General features: G+C 38.2%; 2 protein-coding genes across 2 annotated transcripts in view; one reads left to right on the top strand and one right to left on the bottom strand.

Moving 5' to 3' along the window:
- LOC134751202 (tubulointerstitial nephritis antigen-like) overlaps nt 1-26,060 on the bottom strand; it is a 55,909-nt gene that overhangs the window by 18,599 nt on the left and 11,250 nt on the right. Inside the window, exons 2-5 of the mRNA XM_063686583.1 lie at nt 16,295-16,428; nt 15,760-15,940; nt 6,833-7,008; nt 1,123-1,303 (exon numbers count right to left, since the gene is read on the bottom strand). Of these exons, the coding sequence (XP_063542653.1) occupies nt 1,123-1,303; nt 6,833-7,008; nt 15,760-15,940; nt 16,295-16,428 (672 nt within the window). The remainder of the gene's footprint in view (nt 1-1,122; nt 1,304-6,832; nt 7,009-15,759; nt 15,941-16,294; nt 16,429-26,060) is intronic.
- On the top strand, nt 21,869-25,065 carry LOC134750921 (uncharacterized). Its single transcript, XM_063686173.1, has 2 exons — nt 21,869-23,175; nt 24,329-25,065. Exons 1-2 carry the CDS (start codon nt 22,195-22,197, stop codon nt 24,584-24,586), a joined length of 1,239 nt encoding a protein of 412 aa, XP_063542243.1. The 5' UTR covers nt 21,869-22,194; the 3' UTR covers nt 24,587-25,065.

Genomic DNA, 26,060 nt, shown 5'->3' with positions numbered 1-26,060 from the left:
AAATCTGTCACTCTGCGGAGTCATATAAGCCTTATAGCCTATCAATATGATTTATCGACATCATGCGAACGCCCACCGGATAAAAGTTAAATTTTCAATAGTGTAATTGATCACTTCCATAGATTGCGACAATCGGAACAATAAATCACTAAATTGACTATATGTCATACGTTTCTAAAGATTTTATGAGGCAAGCGCATATTCACCTATTAAACTGTTTACCTTCGAGGCACTGACCTATGGTTCAAGATTGATTACACTTGAAGTTCTGCATTTAAAATGAGGGCCTACATCTGTATTCCATCGGTACGTACTTTTGGTACATTGAACCAGTGTAATACAATGGTAACCTGGCACTGACTAAAATAACCGACTTGGTTTCACATTACATATCAAAACTTTTTTTAGTAGAAGAATTGCGTTGCGAGACTTGTATCTTTTTACATGTAACGATTTTGATGGAATATTTTATACCATGACAGGGTTCACAGGGTGGAACAACCGTAACTAATTGACAGCTCATCATAGTGACTGTATTTGGATTCGCTTTACGCCAAAAATGAAATTTTAATTTCAATACTTGTTTCTTAAATCATTTATAACTAGCCTAATCGAATGAATTACAATTCGCAACAAAATCAGTCACAATCCTGCTAAGGTATGCGAACATAATCTGCAATAATTGTACGGATTCAGAGAAATAAGGGTCTAAGTGGATCAATATTTTCAAGATATACACCTTTTTGCTGGAGCCTTAGTATATCGCATCCTACGCGAGGTCCTCAAACCTGATCCACTTAGTTTGGCCATTCAATGTGGGCAGAGGTTCCGGGTGACTTTGTTTTGCTCTTCAGTCACTTTCATTATTACGAGCTACTGAATGCTAGCTATATAGCTATGACTTGCGTTAGGTACATACCTACCATGAAACTTTCACTTGCAACGTTAGTTTTTGTGACTGTTTATTATGTTTACCCTTCTGTATCGTATCTACTGGAATTTTTGGATTATTTACTTTCACACAGGCCGGAAACGAATGAGGCAACACCACTAAGCCACCATGTTGTAGCCGTGGCAGCGCCGCCGAGCTTCGGTCTGTCCGGTAAGGAGCGTCACACTCACCGGTCCGATGCGATTGAGGCGATGGACACGGCCCAGTCGGAGCCGCACCAGCCCTGGTCGACGATGGGCGTGATGTAGCCGGGCCAGCGCTGCCGAGCGTCGAACCTGTCGGGCAGGGGCGCGTCCGAGTCGTACTCGATGGGCAGCATCCGCTGCGTCTCGGGGCTCAGGGGCAGCGTGCCTGGAGAAAAGTAGGTGTGACGTATTCTGCTCTACTTTTATAATAGTATTTTATACAATCGTGATATAATAGAGAGCTTTTCAGTCGAGTACCGTGTTTAAGCAACGAAGCTTGCTGAGTTGCTTAAGTTAAGGTACGAGATTGAAAAGCTTGATTATATCACTATTGTATACAATACTTTTTCTACGAGTCAAAAAAATAATACTTTCAACTAGTAGAATCATATAGGTAAACAAACCAAAAGAATACAGCTAAGATACGCGAGCTGCCGCAGCCCGCGATACCTTCATACTCGTACGCGCCCGGCCGCCGGGCCCGGCGCCCCCGGCGGGTTGGTCAACGACACCTCCTCGTAACTCATGAGGCCCTGGTACCTGCTCCTTGCTAAATTCAATTTTAAGACAGTTTTTTTCTCGATTTTGGCCACCGTAGCCTATGGAGACTAACAAGCAACGCTAAGCGGTTTTCGTAGGGTATGGATGTTGCTATATGAAGGGTGTCACATGCGCGTTTCTGACTTATGAAGCAATTGTTTCTACTACAACATAAAATAAAATGTTTTTGTTAGTCAACCAATCACAAAGCAGATGCGACGCAGCAGCGTGTTTAAGTAGGCTAATTTGCATTGAATCGAGTCTCCTTAAACAAGAAATATTTAATCGAAATGTATGAAGTTCTATTTTCAAAATTTTTATAATTGACTAAACCGTATCGATAAAATTCTTATACTTGAGTCGGAAGTGCCATAGACTATCCAACGTTGAAAAGAGTAAGGTTGTAGTGTTGCTTATGAAGTTCTAATACACAGATTATACTCGACGAGTAGAAAAAAATGTTTATATAAGGTTTATATTCTTATTTTATTTATACTTTGTTTTAGAACTATGTCACTGTAAAAAGTTGAATACGTTACCATGGTAGTCTTAAAAACATCCTCGTCAAACCAAGACCTATTAATGTAAATTTTCCCTTTATATATATATATAGAAATATATATTGTGTGCTCCGTTTATCAAATCGTTTCTTCTTTTGCGTGACCATTACAGTAGGACTAGTAAGTAACAAGTAACATTGGTGTTGCCAACCACATGAAAATTGTACTTATGTACTTGTTTTTTTAGGGTTCCGTACCTCAAAAGGAAAAAAACGGAACCCTTATAGGATTACTTGTGCGTCTGTCTGTCCGTCTGTCACAGCCTATTTTCTCCGAAACTACTGGACCAATTAAGTTGAAATTTGGTACGTATCCAAAGACGGACATGTATGGTTGATAAAAATTCAATGATTCGTTGCATTTTTACTTAAATAGGATTCGTATAATCATAGAGTAACTTATACTAGAGCGGTACTGTCATAGTAAATTCTGTAACCCCAGTAAATTCACTGTCATCTATCGACACACTTTAAAACTAAAAATAAATATTTATAAAAATACGATAAAATGTATTTACATATGGATAAATGATTTTTTTATTTGCATTAATTATTTTTATATGATTTTAACCCAAGTTCTTTCACTGGTATGCGTTAAAATTATAAATAACAAACGAAACAGTCAACGCCCTCTATACGAGTGTAGGCCAAAACTAGTGGCGCCATCTGATCGAGAATCAAATTTTCGTGATTTTCGAGGCACGTTTTTTCCTTAGACTGTATCCATCTATTACGGAGTTATATCTATCTTTGGTATAATGTCTGCCTGTGTACTAGTCTGTAAACCATTACGTTAAATAAGCACTTTTTGGTAGGCACTATTATACTAGACCTACATACATCAGCACACTTTATTCTTCACTCAATTCACTCATATTGTATGTAAATTACCTCTTATTGACACATTCAACGATAAAACGTTAGATTTATCTGACGCCATCCAAATTAGAAGTAGAGGCAGGTATCTCAATGGAAAATAGATCTTACTGCGATCGTTTCAAGAGTTGAATCGTGATTTAGTGAAAAGTTGGCAATTGACTATTGAATGGTGAAGTCACGATTGTCAATTACCGCAACTCAATTTAGTCGGACCAAAGATAGATATAACTCCGTAATAGATGGATACAGTCTAAGGAAAAAACGTGCCTCGAAAATCAAGAAAATTTAATTCTCGTTCAGAGGGCGCTACTAGTTTTGGCCTACAGTCGTATAGATGGCGTTGACGGTTTCGTTTCTTATTTAACAATTTTAACGCATATCAGTGAAAGAACATGGGTCAAAATCATAAAAATAATTAATGCATATAAAAAAATCATTTATCTATATTTAAATACATTCTATCGTATTTTTATAAATCTTCATTTTTAGTTTTAAAGTGTGTCATAGATGGCAGTGAATTTACTGTGGTTACAAAATTTACTATGACAGTACCGCTCTAGTATAAGTTACTCTATGGTCGGACAAAGCGACATTTTAGTTGCATTTTGCACTACTTTTAGTAGTGAACAGTTCAAACAAATTAACTGCCCAGTTTATGCAAATATTTTTATAGTTAAATAAATGTTTTTGGATTTTAATACTACCTAACAACTAAAATAATCAAGAATCAGCTTACATTATAACATACATTCAACATTACATTAATTTACAGTTTTCGACTAAAATGGCTGTGATATATGGACAGACAGACAGGACAGGTGGACATGATGAAACTATGGGGGTACCTACCGTTTTTGCCATTTTGGCCATGGAACCCTAAAATGGCTATATCGTTGGTGAACTGTAGGTACAATTCAGATATACATCTCTAGCAGGTATACCCTAGTATACACCCTACAACCTAGTATACACCTATTCATTCTTATTGTGCAACACTTTAAAATATTATTGTCTGCTAAGTGTGATCTACTTATTGACATATACAAATACATAACTAAGGACGGGCCTTACGGGCCATAAGAATGGGGCCAGAGGGCCTACCGCGAACCGGTGTCACGCACCCTCAGTACAACCAAAGAGGATATAATAAGATAGAGTAGTACTGTCATAGTAAATTTTGTAACCGCTGTAAATTCACTGCCATCTATCGACATACTTTAAAACTAAAAATGAAGATTTATAAAAATATGTTAAAATGTATTAAAATATGTTAAAATGTATTAAAATATGGATAAATTATTTTTTTATTTGCATTAATTATTTTTATATGATTTTCTTTCACTGATATGCGTTAAAATTATAAATAACAAACGAAACCGTCAACGCCCTCTATACGAGAGTAGGCCAAAACTAGTGGCGCCCTCTGATCGAGAATCAAATTTTCGTGATTTTCGAGGAACGTTTTTTCCTTAGACTGTATCCATCTATTACGGAGTTATATCTATCTTTGGTACAACGGTGTCACGCACACGAATTCAAGCCAATCGTGCAAGCGCAAACTAGTTGCGTTTGACTGCACGATTAGCTCGAATTCGTGAGTGACGCCGCTGAACTATCACCATTCTTAGTGCCCGTAAGGCCCGTCCTTAGATATATGTCAATGGATCTAGTGCAGCTACGGTTGTACCAGTTTTAGTCACGGTTGTCACGATTGAACAGAATATTGACATTCCATGTCCAGTAGGTATCTTACCTTGTATAGTTGTGTTGTTGGCATAAGTCTCAAAGAATCCGCAATATGTAAAGGACCAAGGAGCGTCATTATTACGAATGATGCTATACAAGGCTCGACAAAGCGTTGCGTGGGTGTGGGTGGGGACACGATTAGAACCTTGTCGCGACGTCAGTAGCTGTCATTGTAATGTCATTGCGGTCTGATTTAATGTTGCATTTGTTTTTAACGGTTATTAGACCACACACAATGCTTTTGAAAGTAAATTGACCACAGACATAGATGGATATTGTTTTAGGATCGAAGTAGCTTTATTAAAAACAAAAATTATTCAATTTAAGCCCCCGCAAAAGAAATCGTTGGATATGTCATTAAAAATTAACAATGTATGTATTGAGGAAGTGACTGAATTCAACTTGCTAGGAATAAAAATTGACTGCAGTTTGAACTGGAAATCCCACGTGCAAAACATAAAAACAAAATTGTCCCGTTTTATATACGCCCTAAGCATTTTGAAAGTAAATACAAACTTCGAGACTGCCTTGTCAGCATATTATGCGTACGCGAATTCTTGGCTTAGTTACGGTATAATACTCTGGGGTGCTAGTACGGACGCACACCAGCTCTTTGTTAGTCAAAAGGAATGTATACGTATCTTGACCAACACGCAAATACCTAACAGCTGCCGTCCGCATTTTGAACGACATAAAATTCTTACTTTACCAAGTATCTACATAATGGAAGCGGCAATGTTCGTTAGGAATCACCCGAAATTATTCCCATTGCAAAAAATCATATCAAACAGACTTAATCCTAATCAAAATAAAATCCAGTACTTCTTACCAATCTCGAAACTAGCTATGTACAGAAACGGTCCTTACTGTAGATGCGTCATCATAGCAAACAAACTACCCGAAATATTGAAAAAATAAGTTAAAAATGCTGCTCACCGATAAGTCTTACTATTCAATTGACGAATTTTTAAATGATGACACTTTGTTGAAATGGAATCCGTTAAGTTAAATATAGTAGGAATGAATATGATTATGTAAATATTAAAAATAATTATAATATCAGATTATGACATTGCATTGTATAACTTCTTAATTTAATTAATATTGTTTTGACATACCTTTGCTTTGCATGAACTATCTTAGCTTTAAATTATATTAATTATTTTGATCTTCGCTAGAATTGTAAGTACCTATCTGTTAGCATTTTGTGCCCTATCAGGGTGTCATGTACCAACTACCTGTAACTAACATCTTTTGTAATGCACATGACATGTAATGTTGAATAAATATAAATAAATATAAATAAATATAAATAAATATAAATAAATATAAATAAATATAAATTGTACAACGGGACTTAATCGCGTATTTAGGTCGGGAGACCACGGGGACAACGCCGTCCTCGAAACATCGGAGGTAGATCTTAAAACTTAAATATGCGATTAAGTCCCGTTTTACAATTGTGTAAAAATCGTGAAAGTTTAAATCAGTGTATCGAAGTAGCTTATTGGAAGCCCAATGAAGGTAAGGTACTTACGAGTATAACTCAAGAGCGCTTGCAACAGTTGAGTTTCCTTAGGTTTTGATTAAAATGCCGATTCTTTAGACCTAATACCTACCTGACCTAGGTCTAGACCTGATAGATATGTGGAGAAGAGGATTTCAGGACACGCCTTTGGGGGCAGCCGCATATCCATTTAGAGCAGGGGTCGGCAACAGGCGGCCCGCGAACCTCTCATTTGCGGCCCGCGAGCCTCCTTGGCTATTTTGTATATAATTTTGACAAACGACAATACCTGATAAAGTCATAAATATTAACGAAGTGCGGCCCGCGTCAATTTCGTTAACTACTATGTGGCCCTTGGCTGCTAAAAGGTTGCCGACCCCTGATTTAGAGTATAACGGATTGATTTTTATTTGGCACAGATTTGGACCAATATGTGGGTATATGTGGGTGTAACCTTCACTCACCCAGCTTGTAACTGAGCCCGTCCCTGAGTTTCTTCCCGTAGAATTGCGAGTAGTTGTAGGCGCGCCAGCCCAGGCCGGGCTGGTTCACGCCGTACACCACGTCCTCGCTCATCAGGCATGTGTCGCGCTCGCACGACCACTCAGTTTTCTTCGTCCTCTCGTCGTGGACGCATTCGCTGTCGACAATTATCACGATTATAAAATACTATCGTTCGGATGTACATAAGATCATTGTTAAGGGGTACTAAGCTGTTAAAAATGTTGCAAAAACGGAACTATAGTCTGTCATGCCATTCCGGTTAGTAGAAATAAGCTGCAAATTTAAAAAAAAAATGACGCGAAAAGTTATCGTCCCATAGAAAATTTTAACAAAGTTGTTTGACTGACTATATGTGGAGAATGCTTGCAAATTAGGCGGAATTCCTAAATCACCGTAGATATTTAGATATCTAATTTATATATCTCTAGCGAATTTAAATAATTTAAAGTATCATTCAGGAAGGTCGGTAGACCTGTTTCGGTTTCTAATTATTTATCGATTGCATTTTAAAATATCGAGCTAGATCTGAGACCATGGAACCGCGATTTAAATGGTTCATTTTACCACAAAGCCACGCCAAATTAACAATGCGTTTTATAATTTTATTTTGTACCTGTACACATAGCATAATATGAGATAATAATGAGTGATGACAAAGATATGAGTTATAGTCACAATGAAAAATGACTAAGACCTAGGTCGTTGCAGTCACCTTGGCTTTAACGGTACCTTAGCGGAATTTACGATATCCGTGCATAACATTAAAGACGATTATTGCTTGCATATTGATGAGAGCACATTCGATATCGGTCTTTGTGGTGTCAATCAAGTCAGTCTAGGCGCATACGCATGCGGTGCCCATTACGATGTCATGCGCAGGATTTGATTTACAACTGACTTGCCCTACAGAGCTAGACATCTTTATCGATTCAAATTGTAGCCTAGTTAGACCAATGTGAAATTTAAAGAAAAGCAAAGACTTCTGGAGAACGTTCTTGAACAATCTATTAGAATTGGCTGCCAGTCCATCCATCGTTGCTACACAAATAAAGTAGGCGTTCGGTTTATTTACTGCGTTTGCCCTTCTTTAAGGTTGAGACAATACTGAACGTGCTTATCCGATCTGATGCCTACCTTATTTGTATAATAATTGGTAAAACTCTTTAACGAAGTTTGTAAATGTGTATGTGGCAAAATATAAGAGTAACATGTAAGATAAAGTCAGTAAAACTCCAACAAATGCAGGACAAACTTACATTTATACTCAGATATAATAATAAACATTTAAAATAAACAATTAGGTATGTCCGCTCCACAATCTTCCGCTGATCCTCCATTGTTTTCTCCTCGCTAACCTTTTTTCTACTTTATTTTTTTTAATTTTCAAGTTTCCGGCCAGTGAGCAACGACCCGCCAATTTTCGAACCTACAGCCAACGCTGATATTAAATTTGTTCTTAATTGTCAAGTCGTTTAGACATTATTAAATAAATGAGTGTTTTGTATTTTAAATAAATTACATATGAAACGTATTAAACGTATATATGTAATAACAATTTTGGAACCTTACACATACAAATCTGTTTAAATGTGGAAAACTGGAATGTTGGACAAATATAATGAATTTTGTCTATAGGACTTAAAAGAGGAAGTACCTACAGTCTCATCTGCGTAATCTGTTAATAATTATCATTAATCCTTACAAAAAATGATGTCATCTTATTATGAAGGACAGTAGCTGTCACGAATTATGTTTATTAAAATAACGTTAGTAGATAATGACGTAACTGTTTAAAAAAAATTAACAGTCCGTCAAAATGACAAATCACCAAATTGATTTACTCGTTTTTCCGTGAATATTTTATGTAGCGTGTGCTAATAGAAATTTGATGACTAAAATGCCTTAATTTAAAAAAGCTGTAGTCTATGATTTAAAAAATAAACGAGCTTTTTTTATGATCTTTCGTCCTGTATTGTATTAGCTTAAAATTGTAGTGTCGGATTACTGATGGTGCCCTGTCGGTCACTGGTGCCACTACGTTATTCGTATATACGCAGCAAAAATACTGCCCTCTTAAATTACATTGTTCCTCAGTTTGTTCAATTGTTCACAGTACAATATTATAATATATATCTACACACATATCATAAACATAATTAAACCTAGGACACGGTCCTTGCGTGCGCGTGCGTTTAAATTAATACACAATAACAGTACCTACCTACTCACCTCTACCATAGAGTAACTTATACTAGAGCGGTACTGTCATAGTAAATTTTGTAATCACAGTAAATTCACTGCCATCTATGACACACTTTAAAACTAAAAATGAAGATTTATAAAAATACGATAAAATGTATTTAAATATGGATAAATGATTTCTTTTATATGCATTAATTATTTTTATGATTTTGACCCATGTTATTTCACTGATATGCGTAAAAATTGGTAAATAACAAACGAAACCGTCAACGCCATCTATACGACAGTAGGCCAAAGCTAGTAGCGCCCTCTGATCGAGAGTAAAATTTTCTTGATTTTCGAGGCACGTTTTTTCCTTAGACTGTATCCATCTATTACGGAGTTATATCTATCTTTGCCTCTACTAAAATTAAATGCTAACATAATATGACTCAATGATGTGTACACGTTTTAAGATTTTGACGGTTGACAGGCGATGAAACTTTGATGTTGGAATGTGAGCTTTATTTTAACTAATTTTATATTATAATCGGAGGTCAATGTTTGTCACATTTGGCAACGACACATGGGTGGCATATATATGTACTCGTAAATTAATTGTGTTAAACCTGTGTACGCCAAAATATTCAAAATATGTTTAAAATTATCCCACGAAAAAGATGATACCTTAACCCCTAAGCGCCACTTGCACCATCCCACTTACCTAGGGTTAACGGTTAGGGATAGTGGCGCTAAGTCGTCTAATAGTAGAGCGGTGTCGTTTGATATAGTTAACTATTTACTATCTACATTATCGATATAGATAGGTACATCACGCTATAGCCCTAATCTCTCTCCGAACGGAGACACAAACCATTCTAAATGTCTGAATCAATTGCAGTAAATCTACCTTTATACCTTTATCGCTACTTTATCTGTGGTGACATGACAGTAGTTTGATACGTCAGTACCGATTTTAAATAACCGGACTTCCCCTTTTAAGGCAAACGCACTTTTATCAACAAGACTCCTTTAAGATCGGAGGTACAGATGAATAGAAGCGAAGTAGACGTAATATACACCGTACTTAATAGCTATTTGTGCAACAAAAAAGAAATAGTTATTTGTGCAACAAGAGAGGAAAGTTGGTTTTTCTTGCGAGTGTTTATTTTGAGTCCCGAGAAAGCGAAAGGTTCTATAATTGAATCACGAGCGAAGCGAGTAGAATCTTGAGCGTAGCGAGGGACTCAAAAAGATGTAAAATAACTTTGCTCTCGTGTTGCACACATAATTTTTCACCTCAGTAGTGAGAACATATTAAAGGTTACGATATACGATACGATAAGATACGATACGAGACGGGACCGGACCGGACCGGACCGGACCGGACCGGACCGTACCGTAACGTACCGTACCGTACCGTACCGTACCGTACCGTACCGTACCGTACAGTACCGTGCCGTGCCGTGCCGTGCCGTACCGTACCGTACCGTATCGTACCGTAGTATGAAGTTCATGGCCTTCACTAAATTAAAAAGCTACATTGTTTCACTCCCTGGAGTGAGGAAAGTCGCACTTTCCTCACTCCAGGGAGTGACGAAAGTAGGCTTGTTCGAGCTGCTGAGGTGAAAAGTTAATTTGTGTATGTTGCGAGTGCTAAATTTCTGTGCTGAGCAAGCGCAGTATTATAATTTAGAAGTTTAGCACAGCGAGGGAAGGTTTCATACAATTACAAAACTTGCTCACAAAATTTGAGAAAGAGACAAACAAAAGTATCTTTGCCCAAGTTAAAACGGTGACGCTTCCTTGCTTGGTCGATAAAAATAAAACCAAAAATAGAAAATGATATGGAAATAAACTAACGTCCATTTCCTTATAAATATATCGACAAATGATTGCTCAAGGCCGCGACCGTGTGACAATTACTCATGACGTAATGACTCCGTCATCCGTCAATAGATGACAAATTATGGCATTTATGAGAACGATTAAATAATGCTACATATTTTATTGTATCTGTTACGCAGAATATCTATGGAACGGTCAAGCCATAGTTTTTAAACCAAGGTGTAGGGCATGGAGACTGTATAAAGGAGCCAAATCTCTATGTATGAAAAGTGTCCATCAAAAAACAGTAATTAGGTTGCGCCACCATACACCGAAATACTACCAAAAACAACCTACGTAATTTGGTCGGGTTATTTGTTGCCTTATATGGTTCATGTTATACTCATCTCCCAGAGCCTAACTAGCGCCACCGGAGAGATTAGGAACTATTATTTAAAGCTTAACGCGGTCACTTTTACAACAATTCTGCCATAAGAGATTGCGATCCTTTCTATACCATCCATAGTGTAGGGTTAGTAAAGTCAGAGCTTAAGGGATAGACTTTTGCTGAGATCTGATAACTTTTTGAAGCAAAAGCTACATGAAATGTTTTTAGTGAGAAAACTATACCACGCAAGTATGGCTATATAGCCAATTGCGATACTTTGAACACCCACCGAAAGTTATTAAGGGCGTTCTAATAAGTAGTTAAAACAAACCCTTTTTTTACGACTTGGTTTTCATGACAGCAGTATGTGGCCGTTTTAACCACTTAAAAGTTAACAAGACATTGTATTGAAATTGCACATTCACGTGAAGCTTCATACAAAAGCTAGTAAAGTCAAAATGCCTCTTATTTGAACACAATCCAACCCAAGTAAACAAATAATGAGTACTATGTGGTTTCGTGCCAACAAGTGTGACATCACTGTGAGTTAACAATTTCACGGTGATAATCTTATTAACGCTTTGCTGACGACAACGCATATCTCTCAGTAGGATACGAGGGATACTTATCAGTTAGTACTGCTACTGGGGATCTTGAGGTATATGCATTGTAAGGATAAGTGTAAATACAAGACATGTAAGGACTCTCTGACTAGGAATGAAAAATGTAACGAATTTTAGCTGTTAGAATTTTGTCAGTAAGTATATATTTAATAATTAATTGTGTAAAGAAAGGTACACCGCCAACATTTAAGAAAGACTTGTGTTGAAAGCTATATTTAACAGAAATTATATTCTAAATCTCGTCTTTATATTTGCACGGAGTTTTGGGAAAAATTGGTAAGTTTATGCGCGTGCATGTTAGGTACTCATCCCTATGTAGAAGTGTAAAAGAAAATATTTGTTTGACGATACAAAACAGTCAAAACCATTTGAATAGTGCTAAATATTTGGTTTGCTGCATGCCAAGCCTTGGTAAACACAAGCAGACTGGGCTATCTCAACATAGTGTAAGTTATTATAGACAGTTAGTAATAATTTATGAAATAAAACTATGAAAACGGATTATATCGCGTATATTGAATTTATAATACATCCCGACGTTTCGAACTCTTAACAGCGTTCGCGGTCAACGGGTGACTGAGGAAAAATTACAAAGTGCAAAAATACCCACATACTAAAATAATGAACAATCATAGACTACAAACTTTAAGGCTGGTTGTACATGCAAAATCGGTTCATAAGGCTAGTTATACACTATAATTATTTTTCAAGTAAAGATATATATATATACGCGATAAAAAAAAAAGTAATAATTTAGTTGAAATTATTAATAATAGACTTCGCCAGTTGAAACATTTGAAAATGAGCCAATGAATGGCAGATCGATCACCTAGGCATTGATCTGACACCTGCCTCTTTAAATACATCTAGCATTGTACTTGACTTTTGTATCGCTGCACTATCAATAGTATTAGAATAAATATACTTTGGATTCATATAACGTAACACACTGTTTCTATATCATCATTTTTCAGGACATAGTGATATGAATGTGAATTAGACACTTAAGATAATTGCAATCTAAGTGGGATTGTAGTTATAGTGCGAAATGACCAGCGCGGAAATACTTAGACAATCAGTCATTAGTTGATAAGTGTGATTCTGTTTCATGAAACTATTTTATCCTAACAAAAATATAAATGTGAAATGAGAGCAATTCTTTTGTTGGCGAGTCAACAACGACACATATTCTTAATATTGAACTTGGTTTTCATTTCACATTTATGTTTTTGTTGGGATATCATTACCTTTTGTAGTACAGAAATTACGATAATATTCATCATGAAAGCAGTATAACCCAAGATGAAAAGGAGACCATCGCTAACGCGCGGTCAATTGTCAAAAACAATTCAGTTTTCAGATTTTTCCTATGTATACGCCTAATAACTATTATGCCCCCTGACCGGTGTAACAACTGTTCAGACCGATTGTTAAAGAGCCGCAAATTAAAAACAATTGTCATGATCAAAGTAAACAAACCAACTGACGTACCAAGGCTAAATTAATTGTATATTTGGCAAAACGTGTACAATAATCGCTGGTGAGTCCAATTTGAAAAAAAAAAACCCGGTCGATACCACTTTAAAGCTGCTTTGAGGTAATAGAATGAATGGATATAATTTGAATGAAACTATGTAATTGAACATACTACGGAAGTGATACTCTGATAAGATAATGTACCGTGAAGGTGAAAATTAAAAAATATATCACTACATACACATAGTATAAAACAGTCGCTTCCTGCTGTCTGTATGGATGTCTGTCCCTATGTATGTTTAGATTTTTAAAACTACGCAACGGATTTTGATGCGGTTTTTATTAATAGATTAGATTTAGATTTAAATTTATTTATTTCATAATATTAAATTACAATATACATTATTTTTACACTAATCTATACAAGATAATAAACAATAATAATATATAATAGATTCGAGAGGAAGGTTTATATGTATAATACACCTTTTTAACTGCAAACTGTAATTGATCTAGGTATCCTACATGTTTGTATTTGTATTTGTATGTTAGGCTTCTCGCTTTTTAGGGTTCCGTACCCAAAGGGTAAAAACGGGACCATTATGTATTGACCGATAACTGTGTGTTATGAATAATTAATTTAATTTAATTTCATTTATTACTAAGACTCCGCTGTCCGTCTGTCCGTCTGTCTGTCTGTCCGTCTGTCTGTCACCAGGCTGTATCTCATCAACCGTGATAGCTAGACAGTTGAAATTTTCACAGATGATGTATTTCTGATGCCAATAATAACAACAAATGCTAAAAAGTACGGAATCCTCGGTGGGCGAGTCCGACTCGTACTTGTCCGGTTTTTTAGGTAACTCGCCCAAAATGGTCATATTTACTTAGCGTAATAGAATATAAACTGTGCCATTTGCGTTTTAAATCCTCCCACACAACACCTTAAGAAATTGTAAAGCAAATATTGTTAGGAATACATGAGTACCTACAGAGTTATGTTGTGGTTTAAGAAACGCAATGCCACTTTGTAGTTTAATATAACAAACATTTCCATAAATCTTTCTCATTTGTCATTTGTTTCAAGTGGTGATTAAGTGTTCGAGATTTATTTTATTATGAGAGGCAAGATGTGGGCCATTTACCCCATTATTTCAAAAGACTAATTGCATTTCGTAAGCAAGTGAATCACGTCCAGGTATAACGTGTTGTGGGATTAGCGATTTGGTAATGCTCTGGCAGCGGACTCGTCAAAATGACAGCATAGGGCGTGGTACGTGAATAGAAACTGCTGTTCTCGTGAACACCTCACAGTTTTTTTATACGCGTGAGTAATGAGATTTCAATGCAGCTGTGTCACAACTGCCATGAGCCATGACAATGACATGACAGTAACGAGCTTTACAAACTTTTGTATAATTAAAATGTATGTACCTATAAGTATCTTGCTAGCTATTACATTTCACTGAATTTTCTTTAGGTACGCTATTTGACGATTGTGCTAACATTTTGTTTGCACACATTGCACATCCAATATTGCGGGTATCCCCCGTACCCGTACTACGTACCCGTAGATTATGCAACGACATAACTCTAAAACTATGCAATTCCGGTAAGTTACATCTCATAATTTAAAACTAATACGGGACTTAATCGCGTACAAACTTACGTTTATTTATGGCCTGACGTTCCGCACGTGACGTTACGTTCGTGGTCACAGGCAGACTGGCGAGGAATTGTATCAACATCTTCTTGCCGCGCGGGTTTTGCGAACTACCCGCACTTGATCTTGATTATTAACTCGTACGCTAGGGTTGTCACTTTGCCTACACACAACACTCACGACATCCAATGGTATGTGGCGGGATGTTTTTTCCCCCTTACATTTGCTAATTACTGGATTCCACGAAGACGAAATCCCCTGTCCCTCATTTTGATTGAAATTTCGATGTTTTCTGATTTCAATTGCTTCACGTACCTTCCTGCTGTAGTAAAGACGTTCCGTTGAGAGGACTGGGATTATGGAGCTCAATCCAGTGGTTTGGTCCCGACTGTAGCAAATGTTCGGCTACCGCAGACTTATCTATTTGACGTTTTTTAACAGCTGCGATATGCTCCTTGACTCTTTCCGCTATAGTGCGTTTGGTTTCCCCAATATAGGAACTGCCACAGCTGCATTCAATCTTATAAACGCCAGGTGTTTGATAAGGGATAACATCTTTTGCTGACCTTAGTGGCCAGCCACATCACACAGTTATTATTCGCTAAACTAATTCCTTGATTGCAGAGTTTATAGTAGAATCAAAGTCTATTCAAAAATCTGTTCCGTTAAGAAGATGCTGATGATAATTATAATCAGTATCTGTTAACAGACGTTGGGAAGTGAGCTTACCAAGTGTTGCAGTTGTCGGCGCGGGTCTGACCGGGCATGTACAGCTGGCCGCGGTGCCGGCACGGCTGCAGGATGAACCCCGGCTCCGCGGTCTGGTTGCGGCACACCGGCAGGTAGTCGGGGCAGCAGTCGTCGTGCGCCCGATTGAAGTCGCAGAACTCGTCGCAGTAGCACAACGTGTCTGTGTGGTATAAAGAATAGGTATAGAGCATAACTCATGATGATCAAAGAGAAACACTGTAACGTAAAGCTTCTAAGAATGTTCTCTGTTCACGTTGAGTGACTTGTACGTGTATTTATTAGCAGTCAACGTAATGATTCCTAATTTATTTAAAGGCAGTGGAAGTTCTGATACAAATTCTTATTAAACGGATCCTCGCGTAGCAGATATGAATGTCAACGGTAGGTACCTACTTTAAAAATATCAGTTTGTATTTTGCATCGGTTGCAGCAACAAATGTCACAAAAAGAGATACAAATCGTCGGACGGAGTGACAGCAACACCAAGTTGTATCTGCAACTAGTTCATGCGTACCGAGTATCCTGTGTGCGCAGGAATCGCGGCGGTCCCGGCAGCACTCGCGGGTCTTGCCGCAGAACGGGCCCTCCGGCAGATCGGGGCCCGTGTACGCCGCCACCGAGCCCAGCACGCACAACACTAATATGCATCTGAAACAACGTAGAAACTGTTAAATACGTATGCAAACTATTAACGTATGCATACCCTGCGCCGGTCGGCTTGGCCCATTATCCTATACTTACCATGAAATGAGTAGTAGTAGTATACCCTACTACTCATATCATAGGCACTTAGGTAGGTAGGTACTTTAACATATATATTTTCTATCTTGGCGTCATGGTTGACTAGTAGAGGAGGTTTTAGGTATTAAGCCGATAATTTTAATTGCGTACAAGTTTAAAATAATGAAGGTTTAACTATCGGTTAGTGATAATATCCCGTCTTGCCGCCCAGCTGATCTAACGTTAAAGTTGTGGATCTGAGTCACTAACCTATTTATTTCCTGTAACAAGGCGCGAGACATTATTAAACAAGTAATTGACCTAATTCACACGATAACAATGTACGGCAAATATTAATAGATGGAACCTTTAAATGTAGATTAATTTGTGTCCTTCAGTTTTAGGAAGGTGCCGAAGGTATAAAATTAACACTTACCTACACCTAAAAACCAATGGGGTTGGCCGGTCAAAGTGTTTAGCAGATGGCGCTAGCATAGCTTGCCCTGTCAATCCCTAGAATTGTGTCAGATTTTTGTTTTTTGAATGCCCTGGATGCCAGCCCTTTAAGCCAATCTCATAGAAAATGGCGCAAGCTATGATGACGCCATCTCTGCAAACCTTCGACAGTTGCCAACCCCATTAGCCTAATAAAAACTTTTATAAAAAAAAGATAAACCGACTTCAAAAAGGATGAAATAAAATATTATCCTTTTTAGGGTTCCGTGTTTAAGTATATGCGTTACCAACTGATATGTTTGAAGTCGGTGCCAAGCCAAATTTTAAACCAGGGATTTGGGTGCAATTCGATAAAGATGCGGCTATATAAGTATGTACGTTGGATTACCTAATGCAGCGTACTATTTACGTAGGCGAACAACACGCGAATGCGAAGCGGCGCGGCACGGTGCCTTAATAAATCCTTCGATACCTATATAGAAGTGTCCTACGTGAGCGATCTCGTTGCGAACGCGAACGCATTGGGCCGGCCGCGCCGTGCCGCGTCGCTTCGCTTCGCGTTCGCGAGTGTTCGCCTATGTAAGACGCAGCGTTACACGACGACAATAAACGAACTTCCTGTACACCTCAGAACAGAACACACGGTTGAACCTTCTTGGCGCAGTTCGTACCATGCTTGTCGGCACGTTAGTGTAAATCTAATACGTTTTGTCGTCGTATTTTTTTAAAGAGCATTTCTTACTAATTCTTAAACAGTCATAGCACGCAAGTGTGGGATTGGGACTGAGTTATTTTCTGTCGCTTATCCAGAGGACTACATTTCAAAATATAAAACAATTCAAGGAACCTTCATGCAAAATTTCAGCTAAAGCGGTTCAGTTGTTTAGCCATGAAAAGGTAGCAAAGAGGCAGACATAATTGCTTTCACGTTTATAACATTTGTACAGTTGTAATGGGATTTATAGACATAAAGCTGATTATTTTTGACTGGTATTGTTACTACTTGGAGTACTTGGCTTGGCACCGACTTCAAACATATCAGTTGTTAACGCATATACTTAAACACGGAACCCTAAAAAGGATAATATTTTATTTCATCCTTTTTGAAGTCGGTTTATCTTTTTTTTATAAAAGTTTTTATTTTTCCATTTTTAGTTTTAAGACATTATTAAGAGCGTGACGCATGAATGAAAAACATAATCATGTTTATCTGTAAATTCGTAAACTTTATTAAATAATCAGAATTTTCCTCGAGTCCGTCTGGGAAATCATTCCTGTCAGTAAATCCATTCTCCGCCCCGCCACTGACCCAATCCCTCAAACCCCCCGATCACTCAACCTCACAGCACATCAACCCCTGATCACTGAACCCCTCAACCCTAAACCACCAATCCTTCAACCGCCATTCCCCGACCCCTAACCCCAGACCCCTTTACTCCTAACCCTAACCCCCAATCCCACCCCCAACCCACCTCCGACCCATCAACTCACCTCCCCTCAATTCCCAACCTCAAACCCCCCAAACACTAATACCCTCTACCTTCACCTCTCAGTCTCTTTGGTTGTTTCCAACACTACCTACATCAAAAATCATAATACACATACGAGGGAAGTTATCAGTAGCCTTACCACAAGTTTGACATTGATATATTCGCTATCGTGTGCGTAACTTACTGTTTATGCATCTCGCTCGTACTGGCGTATTAGTGTACAAAGTAAGTTACGAAGAATATTTAGTGCCAAACTCGTGGTTAGGCTACAGTTGCACTACATCAAATTGGTGGTTTTGGTGAGGAAATGCTTGTTACTTTAGAAAACACCGAAATTACCATACACGTGCCTTTAAAAATTGAGGAGTTCCCTCAATTCCTCACGGATTCCATCATCAGATCAAAACCAAAAATATTACGAAAACACCTTGGAGAGGTAACTTCTTTCAAACAGAAAAAGAATAACTCAAATCGGATCATGGGTGCCGGAGTAATCGCTGAAATCATTATCATCAAAACAATCATCATCATCAGCTCCACTTCATCAAATTAGTGGTTTTCGAGAAAAAATGATCAAGTTGCTTAAGAAAACGACCAAATCACCATACATGTGCCTTTAAAAATTGAGGAGTTCCCTCAATTCCTCATGGATCCCATCATCAGAACAGCACCAGATTAATGTGGAACCACCTTGGAGGTAGTTCCTTACAAACAAAAAAAGAATTGTTCAAGTCGGACAACGGGTCTCGGAGTAATCGCTGAACATCCTACATTAAAAAAATATCATCACTACCTTCAAAACAATCATCATCATCAGGTCCACTTCATCAAATTGGTCGTTTTCGAGAGAAAATGCTCAAGTTGCTTATGAAAACACCCAAATCACCATACATGTGCCTTTAAAAATTGAGGAGTTCCCTCAATTCCTCAGGGATCCCATCATCAGATCAGAACCAGATTAATATGGGACCAACTTGGAAGTAGCTCCTTTCGAACAAAAAAATAATGACTCAAATCGGACCACGGGTCTCGGAATAATCGGTGAACATACATAAAAAAAAAAAAAAAATAGCTACAACCGAATACAGAACCTCCTCCTTCTATGAAATTGAAGTCGGTTAAAAAGCCATTCAATGACTGGAAAACAAGTTTGAAATAAAATATAACTGTTTAAAATTCAATTGAAATAAGTTCATTGGCGATTCTTTTTAGGGTTCCGTACCCAAAGGGTAAAAACGGGACCCTATTACTAAGACTCCGCTGTCCGTCTGTCCGTCTGTCTGTCTGTCACCAGGCTGTATCTCGTGATCTGTGATAGCTAGACAGCTGAAATTTTCACAGATGATGTATTTCGGTTGCCGCTATAACAACAAATACTAAAAACAGAATAAAATACAGATTTAAGTGGGGCTCCCATACAACAAACGTGATTTTTGACCGAAGTTAAGCAACGTCGGGCGGGGTCCGTACTTGGATGGGTGACCGTTTTTATAGTTAATGGTACGGAACCCTTCGCGTGTGAGTCCGACTCGCACTTGGCCGGTTTTTGTATTTTTTTTTAAAGAAGAAGCTAGTCAGATGTAACTTATAAGTTTAACAGACAGTTAAGTGTCCCACTCAAAGGATACCAGTTAATTCCTACAATGCTCATTCTCCCATTGGAAGATTGGACACCAGTAGTTTAGAGTACAAATACATTTCAATTACTGAGTGGTAGTTTTTATCAGATTAAACAAACTGTGGTCGCAAATCCGAACACTTATTAGTCCTTATCAGCAGACGAAGTGGGTCGCTGCACTGTTGTACACAGGTTGTGTATACAGATGCGACACTTTTACCCATAAACGTGGTTATATGACCCATAACAGTATTTAATAGGTAAAATCAAGTGCACCAGAATCGCGAGTAGGCAGAAACAATAATGGCATAAAAATCGAATAATCCATCCGTTGCTCAACATACTAGAGGCGGTATTGAACCAACTGGAACTGGAAGGGTGTATAGTTCTAATATTATTTTTACCTAATTTGGGTATTGCCCGTAGCTCTCATATCGGCCGAAAGATAACGAACCATAAGTAAAGTAGTTAATAAATGTCACGGAAAACACTATACCAACTTCCTCTAATTAAAGCAATATTTCTCTTTCTTATCTCGAAAAAAATAACTATCCGATTGTTAGTTTTCAGAAAATAACGTATTTATAATATGAATAAACAAAGTAAAATACATAACACATTTTTAGGGTTCCGTGGTCCACTAGGAACTCTTATAGCTAGGCCATGTCCGCCTGTCTGTCTTCGCTTCACTGTCGACTTCAGGACAGCGTCGCCTCTACGTATACGTACTCGTACCAGTCGTACCCCATCGTATCGTGTACCGGATGGCAACAACGTGCTGAATCGAATCTTAGATACACTTGAACCGTTTCTATCTGACGGATCCGTTACCAACGACCTAAATCACACTACGGCCAGAAACTAGTTAATACTTTTCTGGGATAGCTCATACCTGTTCCTGAACACAAAGTAACGTGCTTAGTCGTAGTGTATATTTAAAGCGAATAAACTTCTCAATGTACTCCAGCACTCCTCTCCTACCTAATCTAAGCCTGCAAATCTAGCGGGCCCAGGTTCAACCTTCAACCTCAGCCAAAGATAGATATAACTCCGCAATAGATGGATACAGTCTAAAGAAAAAACGTGCCTCGAAAATCAAGAAAATTTGATTCTCGTTCAGAGGGCGGTACTAGCTTTGGCCTACTGTCGTATAGATGGCGTTGACGGTTTCGTTTGTTATTTAACAATTTTAACGCATATCAGTGAAAGAACATGGGTCAAAATCATAAAAATTATTGATACAAATAAAAAAAATCATTTATCCATATTTAAATACATTTTATCGTATTTTTATAAATCTTCATTTTTATGAAATAAAACTATGAAAACGGATTATATCGCGTATATTGAATTTATAATACATCCCGACGTTTCGAACTCTTTACAGCGTTCGTGGTCAACGGGTGACTGAGGAAAAATTACAAAGTGCAAAAATACCCACATACTAAAATAATGAACAATCATAGACTACAAACTTTAAAGCTGGTTGTACATGCAAAATCGGTTCATAAGGCTATAATTATTTTTCAAGTAAAGATATATATATATACGCGATAAAAAACTATGCCGGCTCCAACTCTACACCACGGACCCGAGAAGATTTAATTCCCTCCTAAATTGTAGGAGGGTATCCCAATATGGGACCGGCAACAAACTCGGCGGGACACATCTTTTCAAAACATCAGAATATCCAGCATCATCCAACACTAAGGTCTCACAGTCTATGTCTCGCTTGCTCCTTTATCAGATGGACTACAGGATCCCAAGCTGGTGGTAGAGAAAAGCCATCTTCCCTATAAAAAAGCTGTCAACCTTCTGTCTGTCACTTTGCACAGTGATATTTTTGGCTTATTTTTCAAATTATACATGGCTCTAGATGCCTGAAACTGCTTTTATCTTATCTAAAAACATCAGATTACTGTGCAATAGTGTGGGCAGGCCCAATACTGAACAAATAATAACATATCTTTTTGTTTCAGACGTTGCGGCCTTGTACGGCTACGTCGTGTCGTCCTGACGGCCGACGTCAACGTCTATTACGAACTATAAATTTTATTTTTAGTGAATACTGTTATTTTGTGTTTAAGTTTTTTGTGCTTTAGTTATTGTAGATACTGTTACGGTAAGTGGATGCATGCCGCAACTCAATCAGGCGATGGCACACCATATCTAAATTTTAATTGTGTACAATGCGACAACTCTTTTAAAACGCAGAGAGGCCTCAATATTCATATTTCCAAAAAACACCGTCTTTGTATCAGCCAAAATGATGCCGTTTTAAATTTAGACCAACCCTTTTTGACCACCCCCCTTTCTGACCAACCAAATTCCATCCCTTTCCATTCATACCTTAGCGAACTTAAAAATAATGTGCCCGTTGTTAAAAGAGTTCCGCGCGGCGCCAGGATCACAGTCGCTAATCACCTTTCAGGCCTAATTATAAAATGTGTGGAAAATAATCAAATTGATGATTGGCATAATCTTTTCCTTTTTTCATTCAAAACCCTTCATGCCAAAAAGGATAAGACAATTTCTTTAACACAAAAAATCAAAAACAATTGCGTTTCGAATACAATTCCACACATTTCTCGACCTTCTGGATGCGCCTCATCCACTTTCAATAGAACTAAATTAATTGAAAGTAAAATTAGCGACGGCGATCTTAAAGGTGCCGCTCGTCTTCTTTTCACAAATGACGTGCTATCGCCAGATACTCCTGATACCCTCTCGGCTTTACGTTCTAAACATCCCCCAGCTCCTTCAGTACCACACTTGTTTGCCCCACCTACATCTGACCGGGCCTGCCTCCAAATCGAAGACAAAGACGTTATTGACGCCATATTTTCTTTCAAAAACGGTTCGGCGGCCGGCCTGGATGGGATCTCGCCCCAACATTTGAAGGATCTAATTTCTCATTCCGTGGGCGACGCAGGTGTGCAGCTTATCAGTTCCCTTACTAAATTAGTAAATTTTATGTTTTCAGGCAAAATTAACACTGAAATCCTCCCTATTCTATACGGTGCAAACCTGATCGCCCTAACCAAAAAGGACGGAGGGGTGAGACCCATTGCTGTGGGGTCTACTTTACGACGTCTGGCATCAAAAATTGCGGTTAGACACGTTAGATCAAAATTGCAGTCCCTTTTTGAACCAATACAGCTAGGTTTCGGCACGAAAGGTGGGTGCGAGGCAGCCGTCCATGCCCTAAAGACCTACCTTTCACTCAATGATTGCGAAATTGTAGTCAAAATTGACGTTAAAAATGCTTTTAATTCGGTTAGTAGGGACACTTTGCTGACAGAAGTAAAGGACAAAATTCCAGAGCTATACAATTACCTTTTCTTTTGCTATTCAAACTCATCTAAATTAATGTACAAGTCACATGAATTATCTTCTGAGGTTGGCTGTCAGCAGGGTGACCCTCTCGGGCCAGCAATTTTTAGTTTGGCTATAAATCCAATTATTAAAAATTTAAAATCAAAATTCAATGTCTGGTATTTAGATGACGGAACTCTAGGAGGCGACGTGAATACTGTGCTCTCTGATTTGTCTTTTATTAAGAGTAGTTTCGAAAATATTGGTTTAGAACTGAATTTCAGCAAATGTGAACTCTTTATTCAAAAACCTTCTTGTTCTTTGGCAGACTTACAACCCAAATTTGACGATCTGGCTCCTGATATCAAATCAGTAGACAAGTATTCTCTTTGCCTCCTGGGATCTCCTATATTCGAAGAATCTTTTCCCGGTTATATTTCTAACTCTATAACTAAATTCAAAAGTCACACGAATCGCTTACTCGAAATTAGCCCTCATTATGCTCTTGTGATTCTTAAATTTTGTCTTTTTGTCCCTAAATTTACATATGTGCTCCGCTGCTGTCCTTTTTGGAAACATCAAAATTTATTGTCGCCTTTAGATGATTTGATCAAAATTAGTTTAGAGACTATTCTAAACATTCAGCTAAGTGAGCCTTCCTGGTCTCAAGCGTCCCTCCCTATTCGGTTTGGAGGTTTAGGAATTCGCAAAATTTCCAGTGTGGCTTCCCCAGCCTTTTTGGCGTCCACTCATAGCACGTCTGGTCTCATAGGAAATATTTTAAGGGCTTTGCCCACAAACTGTGAGATTGCGGGCTTTGAGGACGCCAAAAATGCTTTTAAAATTGCTTGCTCGGGAAAACAATTTCCAGACAACCCAAATTCACAAAGGAGTTGGGATAATGTTTACTGTAATTTAACTTACAATATTCTCCTAAACAACTGTACAGGTCCAGACCGCGCGAGGCTTTTGGCGGTCGGAGCCCGGGAAGCGGGTTACTGGCTACATGCCCATCCTTCGCCTAATACTGGTACTTTCTTGGATCCGGCCTCCCTTAGACTGGCGACTGGTTTGCGACTCGGGGTTTCGGTGTGTACGCCACACATATGCTCTTGTGGCACGGACGTGGACCGACTGGGACACCATGGATTATCTTGTCAAAAAAGTGCCGGCCGTTTTTCAAGACATGCGTCGCTTAATGACATAATCCGTCGGTCTCTTGCCACCATCAATGTACCCGCTCTTCTTGAGCCGACTGGCATTATCAGAGATGATGGCAAGAGGCCCGATGGGATGTCCTTGGTTCCTTGGAGCTTGGGACGGATGTTGGTGTGGGATGCTACCTGCGTAGACACACTGGCACCGTCCCACCTCCAACGGACTAATGTAAAAGCGGGCGGAGCGGCGGAAAGCGCCGAAATTTTAAAACGCAATAAATATAAGAGCCTCGGTAGAGAGTATCATTTCGTTCCATTTGGAGTTGAAACTCTAGGTCCATGGGGTCCCAGCGCGCATAAGTTGTTTGCAGAAATCGCGAAGCGTCTGGTTGACGTAACTGGTGACCGAAGAGCTGGCGGCTTTCTCGCACAACGTATCAGCATTGCGATACAGCGGGGAAATGCCGCCAGCATCCTTGGTACAATGCCTCAAGGGCCTATTTTAGATTTAAGCTAGTTATTAATTTCGTTTACGTAGTACCACTGTATATATCTTGTATGTAAATAAATGTATTTTTAGTATCTTTTAGTTTTTATATTCTTACTGTAATTTATTTTAGTTAAATAAATGTCTTTCTCTTCCCTATTAAAGTTTGGATATTTCTTAATCTCAATGGCAATCTTCATTTTTAGTTTTAAAGTGTGTCGACAGATGTCAGTGAATTTACTGTGGTTACAAAATTTACTATGACAGTACCGCTCTAGTATAAGTTACTCTATGACCTCAGCGAACGAATAACGATTTGAACGGCCTTCTAGCCTAGTCGGTAGTGACCCTGCCTACGAAACGGGAGGTCCCGGGTTCGAATCCCGGTAAGGGCATTTATCTGTGTGTTTATCACAAATATTTGTTCCTGAGTTATGGATGTTTTCTATATATATAAGTATATACCTATGTATTATACACCGTGGGCTCTAGTAACCCGAAATATTTTAACCGCGCATTCCAGAGGTCATAAGCAGCAAAAAAAAATTATATGACTTTTGGTCTAATTCGAAAAAAAAATGTTTTTTTTTTGTGCGTGTTTATTTGTGTATTTTCTGCACGCGACACGTTATTTCTTTTTACATATTGGTGGTTAAAAAAAAACAACAAAAGTTTTTTGTCTTTATTCGCTGATAAATTTTGCAAGACTCCTTTAGAACTTTAAAGTCTGTCAGTAGGTATGACTGAATCAGATCACATAGTGGCACAACACAAGCCAACGAGCTTACTGTGGGACTAGGTCGATCTGAATAAAATTGTCCTAAATATTTATTAATTTTATTTATTTACAAAAACTTTTAATTGACAAAATATTCGCCAAAAACAAGACTAGTTAAGCCATATATCAATTTAAATGTTAATATATTTTTCCTTTTTTATTGTGGGACGTACCATATATCAATCATTGTTCGCGGATAGTTTTTCAAAGAGTCAAATTAAAAATCCAAAGCATAAAATAAAGAACTTTGACTATAAAT

This window comes from Cydia strobilella, chromosome 21 (genome assembly GCF_947568885.1).
Source record: "Cydia strobilella chromosome 21, ilCydStro3.1, whole genome shotgun sequence".
NCBI lineage: Eukaryota > Metazoa > Arthropoda > Insecta > Lepidoptera > Tortricidae > Cydia > Cydia strobilella.
The sequence above is the reverse complement of the archived record's forward strand: the minus strand, read 5'-3'. Positions and strand labels throughout refer to the sequence as shown.